The sequence below is a fragment of the Diachasmimorpha longicaudata genome, chromosome 18, assembly GCF_034640455.1.
Source record: "Diachasmimorpha longicaudata isolate KC_UGA_2023 chromosome 18, iyDiaLong2, whole genome shotgun sequence".
NCBI lineage: Eukaryota > Metazoa > Arthropoda > Insecta > Hymenoptera > Braconidae > Diachasmimorpha > Diachasmimorpha longicaudata.
Genome location: NC_087242.1, coordinates 3,560,526 through 3,581,722, shown reverse-complemented (window position 1 = coordinate 3,581,722; position 21,197 = coordinate 3,560,526). Strand labels below are relative to the sequence as shown.

The 21,197-nt window shown below is 39.4% G+C and overlaps 2 protein-coding genes across 3 annotated transcripts in view; one reads left to right on the top strand and one right to left on the bottom strand.

Moving 5' to 3' along the window:
* Nucleotides 1-7: 7 nt before the first annotated feature.
* On the top strand, nucleotides 8-17,265 carry LOC135170901 (26S proteasome non-ATPase regulatory subunit 1). The gene is made up of 13 exons (XM_064137074.1): nucleotides 8-166; nucleotides 424-541; nucleotides 713-1,127; nucleotides 1,203-1,616; nucleotides 1,706-1,932; nucleotides 2,054-2,306; nucleotides 3,119-3,307; nucleotides 4,115-4,330; nucleotides 5,181-5,245; nucleotides 14,844-15,178; nucleotides 16,051-16,403; nucleotides 16,626-16,995; nucleotides 17,070-17,265. The coding sequence occupies exons 1-13, from the start codon at nucleotides 142-144 to the stop codon at nucleotides 17,138-17,140; spliced, it is 3,051 nt and encodes a 1,016-aa protein (XP_063993144.1). The 5' UTR covers nucleotides 8-141; the 3' UTR covers nucleotides 17,141-17,265.
* LOC135170905 (alpha-2A adrenergic receptor-like) overlaps nucleotides 10,589-21,197 on the bottom strand; it is an 18,825-nt gene continuing 8,216 nt past the window's right edge. Inside the window, exons 3-7 of one of the 2 annotated variants that reach the window (XM_064137083.1) lie at nucleotides 18,408-18,640; nucleotides 14,422-14,596; nucleotides 13,972-14,308; nucleotides 12,309-12,814; nucleotides 10,589-12,246 (exon numbers count right to left, since the gene is read on the bottom strand). In XM_064137083.1, the coding sequence (XP_063993153.1) occupies nucleotides 11,777-12,246; nucleotides 12,309-12,814; nucleotides 13,972-14,308; nucleotides 14,422-14,596; nucleotides 18,408-18,640 (1,721 nt within the window). In that variant the 3' untranslated portion in view covers nucleotides 10,589-11,776. Of the gene's footprint in view, nucleotides 12,266-12,308; nucleotides 12,815-13,971; nucleotides 14,309-14,421; nucleotides 14,597-18,407; nucleotides 18,641-21,197 lie in introns of both variants that reach the window. The other variant, XM_064137084.1, reaches the window with a different exon arrangement.

Here is a 21,197-nt window from a genome sequence, read left to right as displayed (position 1 = left end):
GTTAATGTTAGTATGGACCCTGGTGGTGAGAGGCGCCACCTTCGTTGACCCATCCTCTTTCAGTTATTGTTCATTGTCAGTGTTTCTCCATTACCAGCAAAACTTCAGCGATTTGTTGTATTTAAAAAGAATTCCAGACCAATGAAGATGAATATTACTTCAGCGGGTATGAGTCTTTTATTAATTCCGAATAATAGAATTCATCTCTCTCAGTTATCACATTTTCTGAATGTCAATTCGGAGGATGAGTTGCAGGTTTTGATCACCTAACCTCAAAATTCACAATAAACTATCCAATCTGCAGGAGCTATTGCTCATGAACTTCACAATTTACAGAATCCTACATTATTCTTTCCACATAATCACCCTCACGATGTCCTCTGCACAAATGCATCTCAATAATTCACTGATTTTTGTCAACAGCCGGCATAATCTCCCTCCTGGAGGAGCCCATGCCAGATCTCAAGGTGTTTGCCTTGAAGAAACTTGATCTGATTGTCGATGAATTCTGGCCAGAGATTTCTGAAGCTATCGAGAAGATGTGAGTGCCAATATTCCTCTAGTTTTATGTGAACACAATGGGTAGCACAACCAAAACATTCGACAATATCTTTGTCAACAAAGTGTCTCCAAAAATATTTATTTCCTCAACTGGCTTCGACGAATATTCTGTTCCACAAATATATCTAAATAAAATATCTCGTCCTCGCAGTGAAATCCTTCACGAAGATAAAACCTTCAACCAGCACGAGCTTGCAGCCCTAGTTGCGAGTAAAGTATACTACCACCTCGGCAGCTTCGAGGACTCCCTGACGTACGCCCTAGGTGCTGGTGAGCTCTTCGACGTCAACGCAAGGAACGAGTACGTGGACACGACAATAGCGAAATGCATCGACTATTACACCCAACAGCGTGTGATGGAGGCCGAGGGGAGCACCCCCGTAGGCTACAAGGGAATCGATCCACGTCTGGAGGGTATCGTGAACAGAATGTTCCAGAGGTGCCTCGACGATAACCAGTACCGTCAGGCTCTTGGTCTAGCCTTGGAGACTCGACGAATGGACATCTTCGAGGCTTCCATCATGCAGTCTGACGACGTCGCTGGAATGCTCTCCTACGCTTTTCAGGTAATTTCCTTTTAAACTATTTTATTTATAATTTCCATTGAAATTCTATAATGATTAATTATAAATAAAATTCAGGTCGCAATGAGCCTCATCCAAAATCGAGGATTTCGAAATACAGTCCTCAGGTGCCTCGTCACCCTCTATCGTAACCTGGGTACCCCAGACTATGTCAACATGTGCCAGTGCCTGATTTTTCTCGATGATCCACTGGCTGTTGCCGAACTACTGGATCGACTCAGTAAAGGCTCCCAGGACTGTGTTCTCATGGCGTATCAAATTGCCTTCGATCTCTACGAATCAGCAACTCAACAGTTCCTGGGACGTGTCCTCCAGGCCCTGAGGGCAACTGCCCCCATTCCGAGTGCTCTCATGGTAAAGCCAATTGTAAAGCCAACTGCTAAAGCTACTGAGGCTGGTGCTGAGTCCTCCGTTACCACCGAAAATTCCACTCCTGTCGAGGAGAAAGTGGAACGAAGTGTGGAGAGCTTGGTAATTTTTTTTTATTGTCTTCAATTTGTTGTTAATTTTATTTTTATCCAGTGCTGATATTTTATTTTTAATTCAACATTTATTGACAGACGACTGAAGAGCGTGAACAACAGGAACGAGTAGACGCTCTGTCTAGTATTCTTGGTGGAGAAGTATCCATCGATCTTCACCTACAATTTCTCATCAGGAGTAATCACACAGACATGCTCATCCTGAAGAACACGAAAGATGCTATCAGGGTTTCTATATGTCACACTGCCACTGTCATTGCCAATGCATTCATGCATTCTGGAACAACCAGCGATCAATTCCTGCGGTACGTCTTTTCATTGATCTCTATTACAACTTTTATTTATACATTTTCTCATTTATTTATCTCCTGAGTAAGAATTATGTGCATTCACGGTGAAAATTCATGTTAAAAATCATTATTCTAGGGATAATCTTGAGTGGTTGGCGCGAGCAACGAACTGGGCCAAACTAACAGCAACTGCATCACTGGGTGTGATCCATCGAGGTCACGAACAGGAAGCCCTTGCCCTGATGCAGTCCTATCTTCCCCGGGACACTGGAGCTGGCGCTGGATATTCCGAGGGCGGTGGTTTGTATGCTCTTGGGTTAATTCATGCCAATCACGGTGCCACCATTACGGATTATCTTCTTGGACAGCTGAAGGATGCCCAGAACGAGGTATGGAAAGCATTATCGTAGCAATTATGTCTGATATCACCTAAGGCAATTTTTTTCCTACCATCCTAAGCATTTTTAGCTACAGTGAAGCATTTTACTCGCTTCTAGACTTGATGTTTGACAGGAAATGGTCCTCTTTGAGCCCTCGTCAAATGTTTGTGAATTTATATATTTTTATATTTATATTTTTTTATCGGTCTAATGTAAAAAATTATACTTCATAAGACACGATAATTTGACATTTCTGGAGTCTAAAAAATTGTAGAGATCTGGAGCTGTACATAATCTTCTGGAAAATTTGCCAATCGTCTGGAAAACTCCCCAATTTACCAAGCCCCGATAAATCTTTCTAGCACATCCCAAAGGGGCTCTAGAAATCTCCGGGGATTCCTAGAAACTCCTCGATTAATTCAGGAGCTTACGAGATCTTATATGATTGATGGGCCTCCCCTGTATGCTTCGGAAATGGTTCAGATTTTTCTTTTTCGTAGAAAAACTTATTTCGTCGTGAATGAGTAATTCTCATACTTATCTATTCACACTAGAGAATTTCCTCTCGTTCCATATCAATGCATTTAAAAAAATAGCATTTTTATCTGAGGCAAAAAGGATTCTTTATGAAAATTCTCTTCATAAATATTTAAGCATAAAAAATTAACGAACGTAATTTTCCCTCTGACACAACATTTTCCACAGTTTTTAAACTTGTAATTGAATTTTCATAGTGCCCTGGGGGACTCGAATGGCCCTCACAGTACGTGGGAAGACCTTTCATATCTTTCACGTAATTAAATAATTATTCTGTCTTTCAGATGGTTCGTCATGGCGGATGTCTCGGTCTCGGTCTTGCTGCCATGGGATCTCACCGTCAAGACGTCTACGAACAACTCAAGTTTAATCTCTACCAGGATGATGCTGTCACGGGAGAGGCTGCTGGAATTGCTATGGGCATGGTTATGCTCGGGTCTAAATCTACTCAGGCCATTGAGGACATGGTTGCTGTAAGAATTCTCTCTCTCTTTTTAATTAAAAAAAATCGTTGAAAATGCGATAACTCAAAAAAAGGTCTCTATTTATCCTGAATTGTTCTCTCCGTGAAAATATCTCCAAATGCATAATGCATGTAGTCGGTACGATTATATTTGTTTTCCGTCCAATTCACTCGAGACTAAATAATCCACTTCCAATCCCCGTGGAATAGAGAGAATATCCAAGTGCATTAAATATTTTTTTTCTCGCTGAAATCCTTCAGATTATTTTCAGTTAAACATCAAAGCGTCTTTTTAAATCCCATTTCACCTTAGAGTACCGAACATTTCCCAATGCTTTTAATCTTTCAATTAGAACGACCTAAACTTATTTTTCGTCTTAAACCGTTAACAATTTTTTTTAATTAAAAAAAAATCATTAAAGTAGCAGTAGCTGTAGTAAACGACCTGTATTTACCCAGAAGTGTTTTCCGGATGAAAATATCTTTAAATAAATAAAATAGTCGGGGTGATTAATTTTTTTTTCTGTCCGATCAACTCGAGACTAGAGAACGCCCCTGCGATCCCGGAGGAATCGAGGATATCCAAGTGCTTTTAAGTTTTTACTTCGCTAAAAATACTTATGATATTATCCGTTGAATATCAAAGCTTCGTTTAAACGTCGTTTGACCTGAGAGTATTGAAAACAATAGTTGTATTGAAATTCAAATGTCGCACAGAAATTTTATTTCTGTCAATTAAAATGCGATTTTCTTCTGAGTTATCACTCATAAAAAATACAATTGCAATGACTGTAACGCCTTTTTTTTTGCTCTTCAGTACGCCCAGGAGACTCAGCATGAGAAAATTCTACGTGGTCTAGCAGTGGGTATTGCGTTTACGATGTACGGACGTCTCGAGGAAGCTGATCCCCTCGTAACTTCATTATGTGCTGACAAAGATCCGATTCTGAGGAGAAGTGGAATGTACACTCTGGCGATGGCATATTGTGGCACTGGGAATAATCAAGCTATTCGAAAACTTCTTCACGTTGCTGTAAGTATTTTTATAACGCGCCTGAACCATTCATTCCATTTTCTCCAGAATTATCAGTGTAAAATAGTCTGACCCTTCCTTTACCGAGCCCCATCGCAATTCAGACAAGAAATTATCAATGATGAGTCATTTTATTTTGTGAAATTACTGATTGCTCTCGAAGAACAACCTAATGCACGTTCACATGATTTTTAGAAGGGAAAATTATCTAAAAATTTCCCAAGTCTCTCTCCGAAGTTGCTTTTTTCACGTAACAAGTTTTACTGATCGATGGAGAAATTTATTACATGCGATGAAATTTAAAAAGACTCTAAAATCAATCTATAGATTGAACACAACTAAATTATTGAGATATTCCAGTAATGGATCCAGTAACTCAATCAACTCAACAAATTCTATTGGCTTTTAGCGCCCTTAAAGCACTTTGAGATGTTGGCCTAGTTTTACCATTTCCCTCTCTTCACTTTCCAATTCCGTGGGGACCTGATCAGTGACCAACCGTCTAGTCATCAGAAAACTGATGAGATTTGTTAAAGAATTGATAGTGAATAGCTTCAATCAATGATATAAAAGAGAGTTGGAGAGTTTCAAATCGATATGTCTTACAATTTTATTCTTTCTCCTGGAACATACTCGAGGCGAAATAATTCTCTCTGAATCCCCAACGAATTGGGGATATTTTTTACGTTAGTGGAGTACTTCCTACAATTTTTTTCTCGATTAAATCTTTGCAAATATTTTTAACAACATAGTCCCCTATTTAAGCCCCTTTTCCATTGGATTATTGCCTGCTCCAAAGTGAAAATATTTCAATGAAAAATTGCTCATTCGTTGAATTATCTTCTCGTAGGTGTCTGACGTTAATGATGATGTTCGTCGTGCAGCAGTGACAGGTCTTGGATTTCTCCTATTCAGGTGAGTAATTATCATAATAAATTGGCATTTGCATGTGCAAACTGAATATTAGAAACTCGAACAACAGTTGTTACAAACTCAACTACGAAACTCAGCACATCCTCGATTACCTGTTTATTCATCATTCGGTTTCGTTATCAACTTGAAAAAAGTTTTTCAATTATTCATTGAAGGATGCAGTGAAACTACATTGAAAATCAGCTACACTTGGCGGTGAAAACTTATGAGTTTCTATTTGAGTTTACCATAATCAAGGGGCCAATTTGCTGTTGTACTCGTGAAATGATAAAACTCGTTGGGAGTTCATTGAAAATTCTACGATCGTGAAACCATTTTCTCAGATGTGAATACTTTTCTAAGATCCATAAGTGTTAACTAGGGAAGAAAGTCGAGTCATTTTCAGGGACACCATTCGATAACATTCAATCATAATCAATCAAATCGTTTGGCTCAAACAAAAATAGAATAATTCAGTAGCGATGTGGTGAACTGAGATAAGTCACCGGACTCTCCACCAGTTACTGATGAATATCTCAGAATCAAAGGGAGATAGCCAATTTTTCATCAGAATCTTTTTTGTGGGGCGGATTGAGTTCTACAACTAATGTAATAACCAAAATTCCGCTATCCCCCTTAGCTTCGGAGATATTAATCAAAAACTCGACTGATAGGTCAATTCATCTCGCTTTATCACTTCTATCAACCGAATCTCTTCGCCCCAAATTAATCAATAATTAATCACCAACTTCTCACTCGTCGTCTTCCCAATTAAAATGACTAATTAGTCAATTGGTGTTGAAACAACCCCATTGATAATTCCAAATGTTCAAACGAACCACACATCCATTAGAAGAAAAACGTGGAGTTAATTTCCTCCACCGCAGCTATTTGAAATCTCAAGAGTATTCTGCCATCAACTAATGGAAAGCGAGTTTTCACCTTGGTAATCTGACATTAACACCTTCGTGGTCACAGACGCCTGAAAGCATAGCTCCCAGGTGGGAGGAGAAGTGCAGCTGGTGTAGGACTCTCAGGGTGGGGGGGGATGTGGCATTGTGAGCTAAAGTTGGAGAAATAGAGATAGACTTGTAACCAAGGTGTTAACAAGTACAGACATCCTTCACAGAGATGAGTCGCAACTCTAGATTGGTTAAGCGTAATTCTAATCAGGGCATTAATTCAGATGGAGATATAAATCCCAGATGCGCCATCTCGACGTTGTCGTCCATTGTCGTCATTGATTCTTTGATACATTAATTGCTCATGGGGACGATGTTTGCGATAGTGAGAGCTTTAAAAGCCCAATATATATGATGATTGATTTTTCTTCTCATACTTTTTTCCATATTGAAGTACGTGAAGTGGTGATGCATGTAGTCATCATCATTTCAATATTTATGACTTCATTGTGAGTAGGGAATTGTGGATACTGAGAGACTCCTTTTAATTTTCCTCTGAGATTAAAAATATCCTCGTAATGGATCTCATAATTCTCATCGGCATTCCGTCTTCGAGAGAACGTTAAAAATTTGATAATATAGGTGAGCGGGCTGTTACGAGTGAAATGCTGAGCATACATTTTTTAATAAGCCCATAAGTCTCAACTTTTATTATATAATTAATAAGTCCCGAGGGCTGATCCAGCAAAATACGGCGGTAAAGGGGGTGAAAGGACGATATATTTATCTAGGGGAAGACTGATTCATCTCCATCATTCACAGTTTCTTGATTTATCTAATATCAATCGATATCACTGGTTCAGAAAAATGTAGAATCGTTTTATTTTCATCTCTGGAGTGTGCCATTCCTCAGGATTTTAATATTCCCAGTTTCACATTCACTGCCAAATTATAAATAACCAGAAACTCCTCTCAAACTTTTTTCGACATTAAAAAAAAAACATTCTCATAATGACTGAAGTAATTGCCGTCGGCATTTCCTCTTAGAGAGAAGTTTAAAAAATTGATAATATAAGAGTTGAGCGGGCCATTACGAGTGAAAAGCCAAGCATACAATTTTTAATAAGCCCATAAGATTCAAGTTTTATTATAAAATTAATAAGTCTTGCGAGTTAATACAGGAAAATCAGACGGTAAAGGGCTTTTGTGGCAGGGGTACCTTGTCGATGTGTTTTTGATGCACAATCTCGTGAATTTTACCTAGCAATCTTGTTACTCCCTGATTTTGAGGATAAACTCAACGGCTCTATTTATTCATAACCACGCTTCGCCAAGAAATTTCTAATAATGACGCAAATTGCTCCATAATAATGCCGTTAATTGATTTCTGGAACGGCTACGAGTATGCTTTGCTCATTTAACGGGATGAAAATATCGTCTACTTCATTATCTTCCTTTTCAATTTACAGCCTTGTCTACATGCGCGAATAAATCTTGCAGAAAAGCCCAGCGAATATTCAGGATAATTTCCCAGGTTGTTTTTTTGATTTTGCTGAAAAATTTGGTGGATCTCGGGCGAGTTGTTAGAAGGGAAATGGTCAATTAATATTTTAGCGAGTTATGGGAGAAATAGGGGAATTTCTCAATAGTTGAAGGGGAATAGAAGTAAAAACGTGTGTGACCAGTTTTAAAATCTCTTCTTAAAAAATTTTACTTTATTCTCTTCCTGCTGAATTTGTAAAAAATGTGATGATATGTTGAGAATGCTAATGGGGGTTGAAGTATCGTAGTGATAACAGCCGAGTGCACCAAATTAGCAAATCGCCATTAGCGCATGATTTTCAGTGTTCTCGATAGATAAGCCTCGATTTTCAGATGTATCATCATTTTTATTACACTCACCGGAAGAGTTGCGTTGAGTAAATTTAGTTCTGCGATATTTGTGCATTTGATTCACATATTTATTACATATTTTATTCACGTATTCGCTCTGAAAAAATTATCTGGGGCTGAGGTTTTATCACGAGATCCATTTGACTACAATATCACTCGTAAAATTAACAAAATATTTTCTGAACCTGGTTTCGCCGAACTAATAATGGCTCGTTTAATTGTAAAGTATAATCAAGTGGATGTGGTTTTTTCCATAATTTTTTCACTTCCTCTATTTCAAAGAACAATGTTCAAGGATGACAGAGATTACACAAACACCGAGATTGATCCCTCTTTCGCCCACTCGAAAATTCCATTCAAGAATTTCGTCTGATGTCAGAAAGATGTAAAAGCCTGTAGAAATGTTTTCTCTTTGATGGATAAATAGAAGTCGACAGGGTCTTTGTTTGAGACATTATCCACGCCTCAGACATTTTCTCATCCCAGATATTTCCAGTAAAACGGATATTTCTTTCATCGATTATTCTGTCCTCCTGATACTGTCTCTCATTTTTTTTTCCACCACTGGTATTGTGTCAATAATTGTCACTGTTGATTTTTCACAGCAACTTTAGATATCATAATTCGGAAATTCATTTTCCCAAGTCTACGTCCTTGGAACGTTCAATTTCCCTGCGTGAATGACAACTGTGGGGCTAACTCATTTCCCACCGAGGAAATGTGTGCTTTCCGTGGTAGCTCGAGCTACATGACCTATGACCATTTTCCCCAGTCATGAGAGGGGAAACACTTTTTCGGTTGGATATATCACGGAAACTCTTGTGTGTGGCTGGTGGGAAACAGGTCAAACTTCCGCGAGCATTTGTGGTTTTGATACTGGCGAACTTCGTATATATGATGCGACAAACTTTTTGGTGAATAGGGATTGGTAAAATGAGGGAGGGTGAGGGGGTCAATATATGGGCAGTTGATAATTTTTTCAAAATGAAATATGGGGAAAAATACATCGGGCAAAAGTTTTTATGTTGTTGTTGTACGGAATGAAGTTCAATGTTTAATATTTTTTGAGGGCTGATGGCAAAATGAATGTTGGGGAAAAAAAACGACACATTTGCGGCTGATTGATGAGGATTCCATCGGTTTCGGTTTCAGGCCAATGGGAAAGTGTTTATTTTTATTTTTTGGTTTGCAATGACGCTGGGGTAAGTGAGGAAATAGTTAAATAAAAAATACCAAATGCTTTTTTCTTCGCATCAATTTAATAATCTGAGGGTTGCTCCGATACATCACAAAAAAAAAAACGAAAATTTTCCTGTCTGACACAATTAAAAGCGATACCACTGAAATGTGAAATCGCCTGTATCATCTGACCAGATCATTTAACCGGAGACAACATCATCACCACATGTTGACCTCTCACAATCATCAATCCAAATGATATCCTCTAAACAGTTTGCCTGGAGCTATGTCAGTGAATGTCTACTCAAATCCTAAACGGTGGCCACCGCTAGTCCCTGAAATTGGCGTTATCATAGCTGTCCGATGCCAACCCCTCGTCATGTTAATGGGAGTGAAGCACTCACCATGATTCTCGATGTAATAGACGCCAAGTACGTTGAGATAACCATCGATATATAAGTGGCCCTCTATTGATATCCGACAGGGCTCCAGATAGTTCATAAATGGACCTATTAGGGAACACCTCTTCGATTGACCTCAGCACAGATTGTCATGTAAATTGATACTTTCTTAACACTTGGCCTTTTTCATGGGCACTTTGCTCTCAGGATTGTTGGAAAAATCGATCATCTTCATTCCGCATGAAGAAGTTCTCTTTATTGAAATTCTAAAATCCAATATTTCAATTTCAAATGATGACGTGCCCACAGGAAATTGTGAGAAAAAAAAATTGCACCACTTGGAGGATAGGGTGGAGGTTGCGAGGGTGGAGGCATTTCAGAAAATAAGGGTGGGCGGGAAAAAAATTGCTTTTACCGAATATATTCACTGATTACGAGAAAATGTACTTGACATTAGCGTGTCTTATGCGAACATTTATAGAAATTTATTTATGATGAATAAAGACACTTTGGCAAGAGCCATTTGTTTCCAACGCCAGTATTTTCAACCCTTGACATGTAATTGTGAATAACATTGGACAATGTCAACATGACATTGAATGGGGGAGAATTAATGACACAACAACTGTCTAAAAAATGTCAGTCCTCTTTTAATATCATGAAACTCCTCTCCGAGTTGCGGGAAAACTGCCCAAAGTTGAGTGGAAATTACACTTTGGAAAGAGTACTTTTTCCCACTACTACCCCAACGGTGGGGGAAAGTCCACTCCATATCTCATGGAAGACTCTCTAACGAGGTCAAGCAGTATATTGGGAGGCGTTGAGTGAGGTTGGGGGTGAAACTCCTGGAACTGTGTGGAAGGCTTCAATATTGAACCCTTTACCAGCATGATTTTTTTTTTATACTCAACGAAAAATATAATGGCACGTACTGGCCAAGTGCTTGTTAGACTTCTATCAACACTTGAGTTGGGAATACGCGAGGACTGATGGACGATAGAATCCTAGTGGTTCCCATTTCTCGAGGACAAATCGACTGAATCTGCTCGGGACAGGGTGAGAAGGAGCCAGTAATCACGAGGTGTAAAATTTTATTTCTTGTTTATTTCGATTTCCAGTTTTTTTTTTTCAATTTATGCAATGACACGCAGTTCGTTAGACTTCAATCAATCAACGGCCAGCTAATGATGATTCGATTGCTACATTTTTCATCTCCATTGATCCTCTTAGGTTTTCCAAGGGTAATCTACATGGTAATCTATTATGGTACCGCACAACAACATTTTTTTTCGCCTTCTCTCGCAGATTTATCACATAATTTCCTAATTCGTGCTTCATGTGTTTAATATAATGCGTTGCGACTATGGGCTACATCTACTTGATTCCTCAGCAATTGGTTAGTACCTCAGATATCAAACACCAGTCTTGAAAATATAACCAATACTAAAAAATTTTCATCGTTAATCACGACATACATGACCCTAGTAATTGAAATTTTCAGTTTATCCCCTAGTAGGCTAGTCACAAATAATCGTTATCAACGAGTCAAGTGATTGCTGTAACAATAATCTAGATTATCATATAGTCTCTAAAAATAGGTTGTTTTGCTAAATGTACAGAGATTGTTCCTTCGCTCAATATATCCAGAAATTCGGTGCTCCATTCACATTTCGCATTTCCGTAGCGCTGCAATAAAACGAGACAGATCACTTCTGACTAGTACCCAATTTCGATGAATATCTCGGAATCTAGGGAAGATGCAAATATTTTTATTATGACCTTTTTTGTGAAGGGAATTTCGAACTACAAAAAATGTCATAACAAAACCTTCTCTATCTCTCTTACATCTGGAGATATTCCACAAAAACTCGACTCTGAAATACGTCAATTCATATTTCTGTACCACTTCGCTACTGATTTTTGTTCTGATCTATCGCATTTCCCTGTCGTTCGTTTTACCCCTTCTCAACCCACCCCCTCCCAACCACACTCTGACTCTCACATTTCTCCCGTTGTTCGACGACTGTTTGCACGTTTCTACCAACTCTAGTACATCTTAACTAAACCAATTTCCGAAGAAATCAGTTGGTACGAGCAAAAGTTCATACTTCAGTGACGACAACAACGGGTCGCCCATACCCCACCTACCTAGCTGTTCGTCATGATGATTCTCTATATCGGCACATAAGTACCTTCTTGAAGGCCTGTCTGAAGACTTTATTAAAAATAGTGTAGAAAATAGGATTTATCATTGAACTGGCGTAACCCAGCCACGTTACAAGATCAAATATCTTTTTGTCAATTTGTTTTTCACAATCTGGACACACAGCTGGTATGAGATTTAGAACAAAAAATGGTGACCAAAGTACAACGAAGGTGAAAAATATAACACCGAGTACTTTTGTTGCTTTCTGCTCGAGTCTTATGATCCTACCGTGTCTAGAACTATTTCTGGATATAACACTGCTTGTACGTGAATGATGGGCTCGTACACTGCTCGTATATCTCAATAAACACGGCGACGATGCATCTCTCTTTGATAATATTGTTGAAGTTGTTTGAGCTCTCAGTGTTGCTGCACGACGAAGTTCGCCGGGTCGTGAAGGCGTTCGAACAGCTCTTGTGCTTCCTTGAATCAAATTAAACGACTAACGGCTCAAGTGTTTCATATAACAGACATTATGTACTTACCAATCATCGAGCCCCTTCTGCCAGTCCTCCACGTAACAACGGAATTTGCTGTTTCAAAATTTCTAGTCTCACATCTTGGATTCCGATGATAGCCAACATCAGAATTTTTATTGATTGACTTGAAGTTATCACCTGAGATTATCACAACTTCCTTTCCACTCTGGGAGAGGGGCCTCTTCGATGATTCCCCAAAATAAGGGCATGTACATCGTGTGGGAAGTGTGATGTCTCTTCTGTCTCTGATCTTGGAATTCTCGTGATAAATCTCGGTTCTTGCTACGTTCTTTGAGACTGTGGGCGGTGCTCGCAACTCACTTGAGTCGAAACTGAAGGTCCTTTTCCGAAGTTCCTTGGGTGAATCCAACATAACTCTTTGAAGATATGCCTCGTTGTAAGTGTATGCACGTCTCCGTGATCTCCATGATGTTGGTTGGTTAGCTTCATCCTGGAATGTTGTTAGACTAACCTTTGAGCCTGCTTCACTGCTGGCTGCACTTCCACCGCTTCTAGAATATTATACAAAATATGGGATGAGAAATATACATTGAAAGTTATCGATTAATCTTTCCAGATCGATGGCTCAAGAGGAGATGAATAGTCTGGGATATTTCTTCAAGTAATCAAGGTCTTTTCGCTGCGAGTGGTGGAAAAAAAATATAAAAAGTACATCAGACTGGTACAGCCATTCGGTCTTATTGGCCTTTTCCAACCAATTCAGGAAAAAAAAAGCCTCGGCCTCCGGCATTAACCGATTAGAAATTTTATCAGGCAAACTCACTGCCAGTCATATAACGACAAAACTCCTTTCATCATCAAATAATCGTATTATAGAGTTCGGTCAGGGGATTTATTCTTTCATTGTCATCAGTCGAATTAATTGATCTTCAGTGTGATTTCAACTACCCATTTTAATTAAAAATATTCACGCTTTCTCTCGGTGGATATATTTTATGAATAAATTCACTCGTGCGTTAATTGAATCACTCCTGGTGATAACACAATGGCAATAGTCTATAAGGACATACAATTCTTTTTTTTAAAGACCCGGTTGAAGGGAGAAAGTTACAGTGGGATCAGAAGTGATGAATAGTGAATGCTCTACTTTAACAAATCCAATCCTCGCAGTTCTCTTCTCTCGGGTGTTTCATATCGCGGAATGTTCCCGCAGAACGTGCTTCGCAAATACTCATCCAACGCTTTAGAACAATCCATCTAATCCTACTCTAGCCAGTGGGGGGGGTGGAGGTGGAGTAATACACGGATAAGAAAGAACTTGGCAAATGTTCGTGGTATTCCGAGAATGGCAAATACGCGAGGTAACTTGATGGTGTTTAATGCCTTTTAATGGCACAATTCATTTCACATTTTTTCCCTTCCACTTCTGTTCTTTCTTTTTTTTTTTTTCCACCGGAAATGAGTCCCAGTGGAAATCTTTATTCTACCCCTGACAATGGAAGTGGAGATGCTTCCGACTTTGCTGTTTCCCTTCTCCTTTTTTTTTTCACTGCATTTGGCTGGGAATAATTTTACCCAGTGGCTCAGGCAATCCTAGTGAAAATGATCGTCCAACTAATCTGGCTGAGTAAACCAACGAGATATTCCTACAACTTGCTGAGTAACCCAAAAGTTGGATGAAAATTTAACAATGCAATCGATTTCTCACCCAACTCTAAAGCTGGAACGCAACTGAGTAGATAGTTCGTACTCCTGCTGCTGTGTGATTGATCTAGATGTAGCAATCGATTGATGCCCAATACCAAATGGTGCACCACCTTCAAGACCCCTAGATAGTTTCAGCATTTCAGCTCCAAATGCACGTAACGCTGCCATTGCTGATGGTGGTGGTTCACTCTCTGGTAACCAAAGATCGTGTGTGTCTAGTGTAGTTGGCTCAGTGTCGGTTGATGCTGCAGATGTGTGCTGTGGTATTTCACTACTTGTTCCATTTTCTCTGTTACCCAACAGCCGTCGCCAGGTACTTTGTCGATCGAAACCTGCAACTTGTAAAATGTCATATTGTTATGCATTAATTTAACATTTTTATTTATTCTTCGCGACGTATGCACGAGGGTGGAGAGTACTGATGAATTTTTTAATTTATTATTCAACAAACCTTTTGGCCTTGCACCACTCAGGCTCTCGTGCTGTTCAGCCAATAGACGAACTGTTAATGCGTAGGTCAGTAACATAACACCGAGGGGGATGTAGAAGCATATGATACTACCAATTAGCTTATAGAGTGGATCAGGTATTTGACAATCACCATCGACCAGCACAGAGGCGTCATCCTGAAGCATAAATTATATATTTTTTTTTTTATAACCCGGTAACACCCACGAACATTTACATCGCGTGGATCAATAGCACGAGAGAATAATTTATTTTCGTCAAAGAAAGCTCCTTGACACAAATACTGGAACGGTGATTTCAATGATTGAGACAGGATTTCCGGAATTTAACTGCATCTGTTCGACTGGAGTGAGCTCTTTGTTCTCTTCAATGTAGATGATTTGTTTTATTTTTTAATGTTTGCAGAACACCAGAGCAGTGCCCAAGTGTTGTCTCACTTCTGGCTGAAAGTTACAACCCACATGTGAGATATGGCGCTGCAATGGCACTTGGAATAGCGTGTGCTGGTACAGGACTGAAGGAGGCCATTGCTTTATTAGATCCTATGGCTAACGATCCAGTAAATTTTGTTAGGCAAGGTGCCCTCATTGCTTCCGCTATGATACTCATACAGCAGACAGAGGCCACTTGTCCAAGAATCAAAGAGTTTCGGGCTCTCTATGCTAAAGTGGTGATCGATAAACATGAGGACGTCATGGCCAAGTTCGGTGCTATTCTCGCTCAGGGTATCATTGATGCTGGTGAGTTTAATTGTGATAATCTACGGTCACCCTTTGTCGTATTACGAGATTCTTTATCGATGAGGTATTTCGTTAGTCGATAGCACTTGGACTTTTCATTATTCGAACAGACCCTGACTGACCTTTTGATTCCCAAATCAAGGGGTGAAATGAGATGAGTCACTTGGACTATTGACCAGTTTTTGATGAATACCTGAAGCCCAGGGAAGATGATAAAATTTTTATTGTACCCTTTTTCGTGGAGGGCATTGAGCAGTTCAACAACTGTCATCACAAACACTCCACCATCTGAGATTCAGAATTATTATTCAAAAACTCGACACGAAGATATGTTGACTTATCTCGTTTTGTCAGCCCACGCAGGGACTCTCATTGTTCTGTTAAAATACAACAACAGAGAGGATGTGAATAGGGAGATGTGAGACAATCAAAATAATCGTCAGGTCGTAACATTGAATCGCAGATGTACCTAGAGTTTCCAACTTCCCAAGCAGTACAAAAATGTAAAAAATAAAGTGTCACTTGATACGTCAGCTACATTATTGGTGCTCCACTGCGTAATGAGATACTCTCGCTCTCAAGCGTTACTTCCGTCACGCCGGCTTGCCTCCTAGTTTACATTCTGAGTAAAGTGCGTGTGAAAGAGTGCCAGTAAAAAAAAAAACGTCAGTAAAGCAAAAATAAAACCACAGCCATAGGACTGAGCATCGGTTCGTTGATAATTGATGAACTAACAAGCCAGTGATTCCCTCGAGTACGGAAAGGGGTCAAAAGTTGAATTACTGCCAATTTTCCAAGAATTAACTTCTCATTGACTTCCTGCTATTCCCATCGTTGTAACATTTACTCACATATCGTATCTTTGTCAACAGGTGGACGTAATGTCACTGTCTCCCTGCAGTCTCGAACTGGCCATACAAATATGTTGGCGGTTGTTGGAGCTCTGGTATTTACCCAGTATTGGTACTGGTTCCCACTGGCTCACTGTCTTGCTCTAGCATTTACACCGACTTGTCTGATTGGCCTCAATGCTCAACTTAAAATGCCAAAACTTGAGATTCGTTCAAATGCACGACCAAGCGTTTACGCATATCCAGCACCACTGGAGGAGAAGAAACGTGAGGAGCGTGAAAAAGTTACAACAGCTGTATTGAGTATTGCTGCTAAAGCAAGAAGACGTGAATCTGAAAGACGTGCACGTCACTCACATGAATTGATGGAAGTGGTAAGTTGATAGAATTTATTATCCAGTTTCGTCTTGAAAGAAATGGGTGAAAAATGAATCAAAGGATTTACGTGGCCACTGGGTGTTACTGCAGTCATATTGGACACCATTTTTCTTCTGTGCAGAAGTTCATGAACTCACTCGGTTGTTTTTTTTTTATGGGGGAGGAGGGAGGGAAAGCTGTTCACTCCCCCTTGAAATTATATTTGAAATGTATTTTAGGATCCACCGACTCAAGAGACGAAAGAAAGTAGTGAAATTAAAGAGCCAGCGGTAACTTCATCCTCTGTCAAGGAGAAGGACGATAGGAAGAAGGAGAAAGATGAGAAAGAAAAAAAAGAGGATAAGGAGAACAAAGAGATTAAAGAGAAGGAGAAGAAGAGTAAGGACGATGAGAAGGAGAAGCGAGAGCCAGAGCCCAGCTTTGAAATTCTCCAAAATCCAGCTAGAATTCTTCGCCAGCAGCTCAAAGTTATTCAGCTTGTTGAGGGTAGTCAGTATGCGCCGGTTAAGGACATACAAATTGGGGGAATTGTCATGTTGAAACACATTAAGCCAGATTCGGAGGAGGAACTTGTCGAGCCAGTTGCTGGTAGGTTCTTTTAAATTATTTGTGCTTTACTTGTTGATTGGGTTGTAATGCTTTGGTTATTATTTTTAACTCAGCCTTTGGACCGAAGCCAGATGAGGAGAAAGAAGCTGAACCACCAGAGCCATTCGAATATAGTGAGGAGTAGTTGATCGAGGGCTTTCGCTTTTAAACATTTTTCTCATTTTTCATTTCATACGAATTTACTGCAACAGGTTGGAATCACTTACTTTTTTCTATGTACAAGTTGAATAAACGGTATCAATCAGAAAATCATGACCATTTTATTAATTATATCCTGAGTGGGGGAAATGTGAATAGCGAAGTGGGGAAGTGAGAGAAGTCACGCTTGACGGTGATCAGTTTTTTATGAATATCTCGAAATCTAGGGAAGATGGGAAAATTTTTATCATGACCTTCTTCGTGGAGCGGATTGAGTGCTACAACAAATGACTTCACAAAAATTTTACTATCTCTCTTAGATTCGGAGATATCGGTAAAAAAATCGACTCGAAGGTGAGTCAACGTATCTTGTTTTATTACTGAGCTACGGGTATCAGGAAATTGATTCTCGAAATTGAAAAATCAATCGTGCTTTTGAACTCATGCGATCAGTCACGATCTATATCACATTCTGTAAACATTCATCGGAATGACACGCGGAACTACGAAGGAATGCGTAATATTATGAATGCACACCCAGCAGAGAGATTAGCTTTGAACAACTTGGTAATTTCCGGCTGAAGGCGGCAAAGAGAATCTCCCATATTTATGATCAATTGGGAAGTCACTTACGGCGGAAAAATTATCGACGATTTTGAATTAATTTACTGATCGATTTTTAATGAATGTCTCGCAATTTAAGAGAGTCTGTCTAATTTTTCTCGATTTGGTAACTGAGTTTTACTGTTCAGTGAGTGATCGGTGAGGATTCAGATCAAATTTCTGTTTCCACGTAATTAATGAGGAACTTTCGATAATTATAAGTGAACTATAATTTTAGTGACTCGAAAATCGTCAAGGGAATTCCTCGAAAATTCAACGATGTGTACCGATGCCTCCCGATCTCGTCCCTGATCATATCCCGATTTCAACCCGAGTTTTATAGCCCTCACTTCGATCTATAAAAAAATTTTACGACGAACTTTTTTGTAGGGATTTCAAAAGAGGCCCTCATAAAAATTTCGTTATCTCCCTTAGATTCGGAGATATTGCTGGAAGACCAGCCGAGGCCCACATCGATGTCCACTTTATCACCCCATATATAACAACTTGTTTCGTGGAAAATTGTTCCTCTCCGCCACCAGAAATATTATTTATTCGAATTAAATTCATTTTCTCCCAAAATCTCTCCTCGTTTGATAAAAAATTCTGTATGTGCAAGCAGACGTGCTGAACATGTACTGAATACATACCTTCGAGTACATGAGACTCAGGGGAAGGCTCATGGCGATGCTGAGCAGCCAGACGAAGACGATCTTCAGGGTGACACGTTTTCGCGTTTTGTTTCTTCCGAATTTCATGGGATAACGAAGACTCAAGTACCTGTCGACACTTATAGTACACAGGTGCATTATACTCGCTGTGCAGAAGAGTACATCCAGGCAGATCCAGGCGAGGCAGTACATCGCTGGCAGCGGAAAATAACCTGTTACGAGGTACAATAAATTACTGTTTCGTGTTCTTCGAGAAGAAAAAAAGAAATTTAATTTCTGATATCAGCGTTACACTCCGGTTATCATTGGCGCGCCGTGGAGGGTACGATGAAAAATTGCCGTTCAGTGAGAGAAAAAAAATATTGGGAAATGTCCATTTACTCGAGAGGCGTATAAAAGGCTTTTTGCGACACGTTAAATTTAGCTGGATTTTTTTGTACGAGGATTCTGCAACTTCTCGCTCCGCGTTGAGCAATAAATTTTTCTATCAGTCGACAATTGATACTAAAGCCTCAAATGTAATTCCCGCGACCAGAATATCCCAGATTTTCCCTTTCCCAACTGGAATACTGAATTAACCCGGGTCAATTATTCCACTCGACGGACATTAAACGGAAGCGAAGATCCATCCAATGATATGTAATTGCCAAAATAATCGATGCTGGTCACGAAGGCTCTGTTCCCACGCACGAGGGAATTCTCGTACCCTCAATCGCAGACGATCCCCCCCGAATTTCAATTCATGATTGAATCCGGGAGCCTATCACAATGTTCTGAATATTTCCATAATGTCTTCATATTAGAGGTGTGTGAATATTCAAAATTCGATTTGAACGGTCCCCTCAACCCTCGATTTTTATCGAAACGAAACTAGTGGCGAAGTGACAAAAGGAGATGAGCTGCCCTATCTCTGAGTCGACTCCCGGGGAGATATCTCCGAATCTAAGAGAGATAGCGGATTCTTTGACATAACATTTATTGTAGCACTCAGTTAGCCCTACAAAAAATGTTATAATAAATTTTTCGCTATTTTCCCTAGATCTCGAGATATTCACAAAAATACTCGTCAATTGGAATTTCAGGATTTAATTCAACTCATCGACTGTTCAGGGCCGATCAGTACAAAATCATCGATTTAATCTCAAAAAAATTGCCGAGAGCCCATCGCATCTCCATTTAGATGACAATATTTTTTTTACGCAGCTCAGATGTTGGCAAATATTGAAATGCGGGTGCGAAACTGGAAATAGCGACAGCTGGGGCAGCTGGCCTAGCAATTGTCGATGAGGATAATTTATCTCAGCGCTTTGCAATTCAGTCGGTCGCATTATTGATGGAGAACGATTTAATGTGTGCGTTCAGCGTTACAATTGGAGTTCTGGGCCGCTGGAGCAGGTGACAAGGACGAGTGACGATAATTTTTCTTTGTTAGTTTCGTCGAGAAATGTGATGTGGAAGAAGTTAACGGTATCCAGTGGTTTTGAGATTGTTTTTTCCTCCTGGAAATTTCCTTTAAAAATTTATGGAACTGGAACAGGGCACGCGCTTCCCTCGGGTATTGTTTTCCATAAGCGGTGGAATAATAAAACGTTAACGTTTCTCACTTTCATTCAGATCTATTTAAATAATGATACAGGAAAAGGAAATGCTGTTGATTAATTATTGATTCGATGCCTGAATCATGTTCCATATTTTTTTTTGAAGTTTCTGAATCATTAGAAATTTTAATGGAAAAAATTGTTGGGGTATTTTTGCCTCAAAGTAAAATGCGATTTGACGGTTGGCGTATTTTCTTTTACGATATGCAGCTTTTCTCTGCTGCTTGCAAGCTCCCCCTTGTCCTACCTTTCCTTTTTGGTTTTGTTGTGTTACTATTTTGCTGATAGGACGGCTTCTCTCCCTTTCTCGCTCTTTTTTCGTTTTTCATCTTGTTTTATTGTTACCTCTGCGTACACACGATTTGCAATCTCCCACTGTTGTGCTGTATGGCTATTTACATCCCCCAGCATTTTTCTAGTTATTTCCTTTTATTTTTCTGCTGTATGACTTTGTCATTACTTTATTTCATACAACATAATACGCGGTGAGGAAAAATTCAATTAACTAAACTAATGCTATCTACTTAGGTCAAGAAATATATAAAACATTCTCCCACCGAAAAAAAATATTTATCTCACTGCGATATTTTAAAAAAATATTCCAGGATGAGATGTTAATGTCCAGAATGGAAATAATCGTGAGTCCGGACTTTATAAATAAATTGGATGTCTATCAGAAGTCAAATTACTATCAGTTCGTCTCGGGAATTATTTCGCAGGAATTATTGTCAAGAAATCCTGGCTCTCTTGACGTATATCTCGTCTTGTCTTATTTCACCTCTCAAACAGCATTATGAACTGGTGCGATAGCTTTTCCGTTCCGATTCTAGACAAGATGGTGAAAGATTTCATGAACAGATAACGGCACCATCATGTTTCACCTAATTCCACAGCTCCCTCATGTACAATTATTCATGCAGCTTTACCCACACGTTCATTAATCTTTCTCAATTCATAACTGATTCAGTCACGTAATAGTCTCCCTCGCGCTGATGTCTCATGAATGTGATAATCGAATTTGCTGGAGTTATTTTTTTGGAAATGGATGAAAATATTTTCTCACAATCATTAGTCATGAAGTATAAGGAACAATAAATTCCGATTCTTTGTTCTCAGTATTTCATCTCCCCTTCTGAATCCATTTTTTCAATGTAACAATTCCTGACGCATC

Bases quoted from the DNA above. Each gene is read 5' to 3' on its own strand.
- LOC135170901 (XM_064137074.1), top strand. From the start codon at position 142: ATGAAGATGAATATTACTTCAGCGG. The intron at 167-423 runs GTATGAGTCTTT...TTTTGTCAACAG, and splicing joins GATGAATATTACTTCAGCGG to CCGGCATAATCTCCCTCCTG. The intron at 15,179-16,050 runs GTGAGTTTAATT...CTTTGTCAACAG, and splicing joins TCAGGGTATCATTGATGCTG to GTGGACGTAATGTCACTGTC.